General features: G+C 39.7%; 1 protein-coding gene across 1 annotated transcript in view; it reads left to right on the forward strand.

Moving 5' to 3' along the window:
* Window positions 1-6616, forward strand: part of NOX4 (NADPH oxidase 4) — a 94441-nt gene extending 87825 nt beyond the window's left edge. Inside the window, exons 17-18 of the mRNA XM_088534926.1 lie at window positions 1238-1338; window positions 6002-6616. Coding sequence (XP_088391052.1) covers window positions 1238-1338; window positions 6002-6122 — 222 coding nt within the window. The 3' untranslated portion in view covers window positions 6123-6616. The remainder of the gene's footprint in view (window positions 1-1237; window positions 1339-6001) is intronic.
* The last annotated feature ends 1052 nt before the right edge of the window (window positions 6617-7668 follow it).

Below are 7668 nucleotides of genomic sequence, written 5' to 3' on the forward strand. Positions count from 1 at the left end.
ATCATATGCTGCCAGCCCCTAGACTGGGCTCATGCAAAAAGTGCCTGGGTCTGATTCTTTATTCAGCTGCAGCTGGAAAGTTTCCTTTGAGCATAGTGGGCTCAGGACCAAGCCTGAAAATTACTACAAGAAGTGAAATTCAGTGGAGGACCCTGTCCAAAGGATTTTCATCTGCCTTGTGTCAGGTGGAGACAGTATAATATTCACACCTCGGTAGGAACGCCATCCAATGCAGCTAAATGATGTAATAGCTACTGTGGTTATGAACAGGGCTCTGAATATTTAATACCTGCGTGATGTCAGCTGGCCTGAGGTTCTTGAAAATACCTAATTGGTGAACCTAATATGTAGCTGTTATGTTAGAATTAAAATACCAAGCAGGATTGCAAAGACATAGCAAGGTTGCAACGATATACAATTCAAAGCAAGTTTTCTAGTATTCTGTATAGAGCAGCTACTGAATTTATTATAGCTTTTTGTTTTGTTTTGTTTTTCCTTTTAAATCTTCCTTTAAAGTCACTTTCCTTTTGTGGTTATTGAGAAAAACTGGCATGATGTGTAGTGCTACTGTTGATGTATCAAGGTGGAGACTTCCTGTTGCATTAAGGTACCAAACCAAGGGAAGGTTAAGCCAAGCAATTGAAGGACATTTGACTAAAAAAAGATGAGCAAGAATGCTAGTGAGTTAGTGTTACAGGAAATGGGTTAGGTTCCATCTGGGGGCAAATTTGGCTGCTTTGCTCTTCTGAGGCAGCTCAAAACAGCTGGCAAACTATTCTCTGGGAGAAATAAAAGATTTCCCTTGTTACTTTTTCAGACTTAGTCATCTTAATAGTTACTTGTACAAAGATAAAAGGAAATTCTTCAGACAGAAATATGATTTTTACATCGGAGATGTCTCTTCCAGCTTAACAGTAAATACCAATGAGGGAATGCGTAATGGGATTGTAGTTATTGTTTTATGGCTTAAATAAATTGGTTTAAACTTAATGGAGAGATTAATGAGCAGCTACATGAGGAACAGTGTACGATGAGCACCAAAGAGAACCACTGAAAAGACAGTGAGCAGAGGTATTGGTGTATGAAATGGCTGCAATTTTAGTCACAACTTTCTAATACTGTGCTGAGGTTTTACACCTCAATGGTACGATAAGTCAGCAAATATCAGGAATGGGAGCCCTGGGTGTTAACAGGCAATCTGCAAATCAGACAGCTTGGAATGCTTTGTTTCTTCCAGAAAATAATTGGAGAAAAATATCAAGCCCTGAATTCAAGGCTCTCAATTGGCCGACCGCGATGGAAACTCCTTTTTGATGAAATTGCAAAGTGTAATAGGCGGTAAGTACAGGTTTTAATGGATTTTGCCTGCTTGAAAGATGGAGATTTTATTCATTTGCAGCTATGTTTGTGTGGAAATGATTTTGGAGTTTTATCTTATAGTATAGCATTCAAGCTACTGATGTTAAAATTAGCTAATATTTTGCTGTGAGAGATGTGAAACATTTCTTTTAGCACTAGAACAGTTCATCTTTTCATGCAGCTGGGATATTCGGTGGCCCAGAAAATAAAAATAGTATATTTCCTCTCACTGCACAGAGACATCTTTGCACCCAGTGCTGCAAATAATATCTGACTTGTGATACATGTAATTTTCATATGCAAAGTTTTTTTTTTTACTTGTTGATGACTTTTATAACTTTTGTTACTTGTAGTGTTGTGTTGCAGAGGCACAAGGAAGAATCTGACTGCCATGTATTGTTTTTACTCAGAGCATATATTGTCCTTGGAGATCCCCAGCACTTCTTTATTCTTTGTTAAGGCTTGGCAATGGCATCTTACTGGGCTAGACAAACACATCATAGTCTAAAACAGGACAGTTGTAAAGCAGAGAAAATGTACAATTATACTGTGAAATGTCTTTTTCCGGATCTCGCTTTGTTGTTTGAGTAAGTTAGAGGATACTGGCAGTTTTCTGCATCAAAAGCATATGCATCATAAGAGAGTGTGTGAGTTTTCCCTAATCCACTTCTGGCAAAGTCAGCGTGGTGGAAGCAAACCACCGTTTTTAGCTGTTTATGGTAATCTGGGTGCTCCAGGTTGAGAAGTGCTCTCACAATCCCTTTCAGCTACAGACTTCAGAAATTCTTCAGAAAGTTGCTCTCCTCTGTTGAAGTTGCAAAGTGAACATCTGTCCAGAGCTTATTGACTTGTTTTTTGATGATGCATATAACTATGGGACACTGATACCTGGGCCTTGGGAAATACTGAGCTTCAGCACATGTCATTGATCTATCTCCATGTGAGTTGCTGACAAGGCAAATCTTGGACTTAGGACCTTGAGGATGATCTGGATAGGGTCTCTATCCCAGCCCAAAGGCTGTTAGAAACGGGCAGCCCCAGTAGGGTTCCCATACCATGCCAACCAGTATGGCTCAAAGAAAAATTTTGCAAAGAGTCACAGGCTAGAAAGGGACATAGAGGAGCAGAGAGGCAAGCTGACACTGGTTCAGACTTGAACTGCTCATCTTTTGTGCTCCACTCTAATGTCTTTTTTTGTTTAACTGTGTGAATCCAGTTTTAAAAGATGAAAATGATTAGGTTTTTGCCATTTTCCTTGCAAGGCTGTAAGTGCATGTAGCATAGATAAAGCTATTAGTGGTAGTCATACTTCTTTTTTCCTTTGTACTTTCCATCACATTACCCCTAATTAGACCTTCAAGTACCATTTCGTCTGCGTTTTCCCATCAGGTCTTTAAATTGTGCCACCATTTCTAAGCAAGGTGGCTTTTATTACTCAAGCAATGAGCTGCCTCTTTGGCTTTTTTACTTTTAGATTATCCTGCAGTTTGTTATCACATTGGCTTTCTCGCCCTTCATCGGGATTTATATATATAGATCTGTATCTGTAGATACAGTCACGTGCAACATGATCTGTAACATGGCTATTCCACAGAAACTTATTTGCTCTAGGTAAATACCCTTCTTTCTTGTTTCCCTGGACAAGAGGAGAACTTATTTTTTTTCCCCGTATACTATAAATCTCCACATTTCTCCATGTCCTGCTACCTTTATTTCAATCCTTCCTATTTGTCAGTAACTTGTCTCCTAAATGACCCTGCTGCAATACATAGATGAAATAAAAATAAAAACATCAGTAAAAATAAAAATAAAAATAAGGGCAGATCAATCAAAAAAAAATTGCAGCATCTGGTGACAGTGTTCAGTCTTTCACATACATTTGCAATCATCCCCTTGGGCTTGTTTATGGGCAGCCAAGTTTTTTTCTGGTTTTTATCTAGTGATCTGTGTAAAAGTTGCACCTAAATAAACATGCAGCTGGCAAACCTCTCATCACTTTAGCATGCGATTGCTTTGTGGCTTGTGTGTTGTTGCTGTTTGGGTCCCAAATAGGGCAAGTGCATTTGTATGTGTCTGAGCTCTGTCTGAGCTTCAGAACTTAACATGGGACAACTCAACATCAGGTTTCTCTTCTTTCATTTAAACTAAGAGCAGAAGCATGCCATCTACTGCTGAGATTTTAAATGACATCCACAGTCCCAAGATTGTGCACTGGGACAGTTTATATAATAAATGATAAGTCTTGTTTTTCCATCTTTCTGCTTGGGGTCTGACCAGCATTTGTGTTTGTGTTCTGTTGCCCTCTGCATGAAGAACTTACATCATGCCTTTGCTATGGTGCTTTCTGAATTTTGCTTAGTTTAAGCAGACACATGATTTTTTCCAGACAGAGACTGACCTAGAAAAAAATACATTAATATCTGTAGGAGGGCAAGGCTTGGAACAGCATGATACATTTCTTGTGCACTGCAAAGGAGAAATTTCTCTCTAGGAATAAGTATGGGATTTAAAAGAGAACATTTCAAGTTCTGGTTCTGTCCTCTCTAGATAGCACAGTATTTTACCTCTTCCTCAGCTCCCACTTTTTGTAAAATGGATGTAAGGATCCTCTGACCTACTAATCCCATAGGAACACTGGGATTTTGCAGGGGTCAGTTATTTACTTAACGCTTTGAATGAATACGATCTATATTAATGCTTATAATTATTATGAAGGATAACCTACAACAGTTTGCCAAATTGTATCCGTGCTGGCGGTATCTGAAAGATTCTCTAACACTGTGCCTTAGCGACATGGAGCTATCTGTTCTCATCCGAGCAAGAAGGTGGGCACTTGACCCAGCCAAGTGACATGCAATTAAAGCCCAGCCACTCAAGGTCAGAGCGTGCTGTTCTGCAGGGCACCAGCTCTCAGCTCCCCGCGTGGCTGGACCTCAGCATCGCTCTAAGAAACCAGCTAGAAGCCAGGTGAGGTAGGCAGGAAAGTATCGGCAAACAGGGAAGTGGTGGGAAGAAGCTATTGAGAAGGTGGGTGCTGAAGTGTGGGAGGTCCTTGATACGTGGCATGAAAGCCAGGGTTGCTGCTCATGGTAGGTACGTAAGGGAAGGAGGTTTGGAAGCCTCTGAGGTTTTATTTAGTGCTTCTCTGTACTTAACTAGATTAATGAAAACAAATATTTGATGACATTAATTCTCTGAATTAAAAATACAGTAAAACAAAGATTCTAGCACATGCAGCCCCTTGTCCACCATGCACACAATATATGGTGTCTCGGCACTGTAAGTGATGGGGAAGCTTATTTACAAACAGTTGGCTTTCTCATTATTTCTGCAAATCCAGCCACCAACACAACACCATTTGCAATCAAAAGCAGTACTACGAGGGCAGGAAAATTTAATGGATGTGTTAAAAGTGAGAAAAGTATCCATGATGAATATTTGCCTTCAATTGATATAAGAAATCATGTAATTAAAGCTGGTGTTACAAGACTGGTGTACAAGGGCTCAGTTACAGTTACCTATAGAGCTTTATGGTGCCTTCTAATGCCTGAGTCATCAACTGTGCTGTGCCAATGTCCCCCTCCAGTTGCATAGCAGGACTGCTGTGCCACTACTCAACTTGCTGCCAAATATTAGGAACAGGTGCTTGACAATGGGCATAAAAGTTATTTCTTTTCTTTTCTTATTTTTTCAATTTGTTAGTGCTTTTCTCTCACCAAATGCATACACTCATAATGCTATTGATTGCCTGCGAGGCAGTTCTAAGCTGTGCATTTGATTATCCTCCATGTGTTAAGATATTTGATATTAAACAGTCACTGGATAAATTAATGAGACAGTCCTGGAGGCAGGGATCAACCTCCCACCTCCTGGTGAGTGCTGCAGATCTGAACGGTTAGAGCCATGTTCCTTCTTGTGTGCTCTCTCTCCATCCCAGCAAATCTTTAAGATTTTTCTGTACACTGGCACAATTTTAGTAGGAAAACGAAGATCTTTTTTATATCATATAGAAGAGACAGTCCCACATCCTCTTTCTCTTCTCTTTCTGTTCTTTTATCCTTGTCTTTCACAAAAATAAATGCTCATCATCATGAGTGGCTCGGTCCTGTGTTGCACATATGCCCTGCTCCGATCCTGGCTACCGCTTTGACCCTGAGTCTAGCTTAAAGCCTGTGTTTAAGGTGAGGAGGGTTCTAAGTAAGGGATGTATTCAGCAGAGTGGCATAAAAAGCTTGATTTATTGAAGAACCTGGGTTGTTGTCTTTGAATGATGATCAAGCGTCATATTCTGCTTTTGGCTTTCTGTAAAGCTTTCCAATACTGCTACTACAAGAAACATTTCAGGGTAAAATGAAATCAAGAATGCCAAAGCAATAAAGCTATCTCGCTGCTGACAGGGTGAATACAAGATCAGGATGGGGTGTCTTTCTAGAAGAACCAAATAAGCAATAGGGCTAGTTACCTAGATTTCTGAGGGCTGCTGGAAGCCTAGCTCCATGATCTAGTGAGCTTTTCTGACTTTAAAATCTGTGCAGAGTTGGCATATGTGTAATAAAGTGAGATAAGAATCCAATTATGTTTCTTTTAAGAAGTTTCTTGCTGTTTATTTACAATGTCATAACCTTCTCCCCTTTGTTAACAGGAAAACCATTGGAGTTTTCTGCTGTGGACCAAACAAAATCTCTAAGATACTCCATAAACTGAGCAACATCAGCAATTCTTACGGGACAAGGTTTGAATATAATAAAGAATCCTTCAGCTGAAAGTCTGTTGTGCTAGCAAGACTCTCCAGAAGATAAAAGTGCAAGCTTTTGTTTGTACAACTTTAAAAATTCAGCTGTGGTTTAAACAGAAATGTACCAAAGAATAGCACATTTTTTTCTTATTTATGATTATTTAAGACTATGGCAAATGGTGGATACAGCAGTATACCAATAACGGCTTAAGCCCAAAGCCAAATGCATTCACACAACATTTGTGACAGTGGTGATTCTTTGGAAAAGTTTCTGTTAATTAAAAAAAATGCAAAAGGCTGAGAGAGACACAGCTTCTTGAAAGCTGATGGAAGAATAATCTATGCAACATTTGATATTCTTCTATTTCAGTCCTCTGGAAAGGGATCAGTGAGCTAAACCCCAGATTAGTCTGATTGACAAATGTAGTGCATTACAAAGACCCTGGGTTTTTGTTGGTCTAAGAATCATATAGCTTTGAAATGGAGACACTCCTTATTAAAGATTTTAAGGCATTGCAGAAATGGGTTCCTATGTACAAAGTATACAATCTTGTTCTCTCTGGTCTGCTTCCTAATGGGAGTTAATACTCCTATCCTGAATGGAAAAGAGATGGCAGTTTGTGGGAGGATGTAAGATAGCCTGTGGAAAAGTGAACAAAACCATGCAACACCCCTGGGCCATGCTCAGCCATGAAGTAAATCACAGCCTTTTGGCAAGCCAACAGCTGTACGTGGAGAATTTTGTATCTTGCACTGACTCATCATTCAGTGACTTTGCAAAATAAATTTGATTTGTGCAGTCAGAAGGAGGGAGCACAAAATGTGCTTAGTAGAAGGAGGCAGGATATGATGTTTTTTCTCTACCATGCAGCAGCCTGGGAATTGTACTCACTTTTGCACTCACATGCACTGAACTTCCTAAACTTTGTGACTGGACTACTTAGATGCTCTTACTGATTAATTTACAGTGCAGCAGCTTGACCAGAGTATCTTCTGCTGACTGTAATGCCTTGGCTGCCTTCACTGGAGCCACATTTGTTTGCACTGATGTCACTAAAAGCAAGTTCAGGACAGACAGGTCATTTCCATCACCATCTATAGCAGAGTAGGAATAAAGCCTTCGTTACTGTGGTTCTTTGCATGTGTAGTCAGAAATTTTCTAGGATCTGCAGTAGGGTTTCCTTATTTCAGAAGATCTCAGACATACAGATTTAAACTTTCTTTCCCTTTACTTCCCCCAGACTGTTTCCCAATCTGCTCATCATTTCCATGAAAAACCAGAAGTGGAATCAGACACTTAAAAATCTTTTGGTCCTGAGCAGCAACATTTTCTTCCCTCAATCCAATACTCTCTTATTTTCTTTATTTCTTTTTTACCCCCTTGATTTTCTTTCCTTTTTTTTTTTAATTTTTCTGATAAGAAGCTTGAATCAGACCTCAATGGCATCAATAGGCATCATTCTAGGGTATCTTAATAGAGCAACATCACTTCACACTTACTGCAAACCTGGCTCAATCCTCAGCAGAAGCTTAGGAGCAATACCCTGTTGTGCTCGCCACATACACAGATGGCT

This window comes from Tinamus guttatus, unplaced genomic scaffold, assembly GCF_059628265.1.
Source record: "Tinamus guttatus ecotype Peru unplaced genomic scaffold, ASM5962826v1 Tinamus_guttatus_pri_ptg000602l, whole genome shotgun sequence".
In the NCBI taxonomy this organism is placed as follows: Eukaryota; Metazoa; Chordata; class Aves; order Tinamiformes; family Tinamidae; genus Tinamus; species Tinamus guttatus.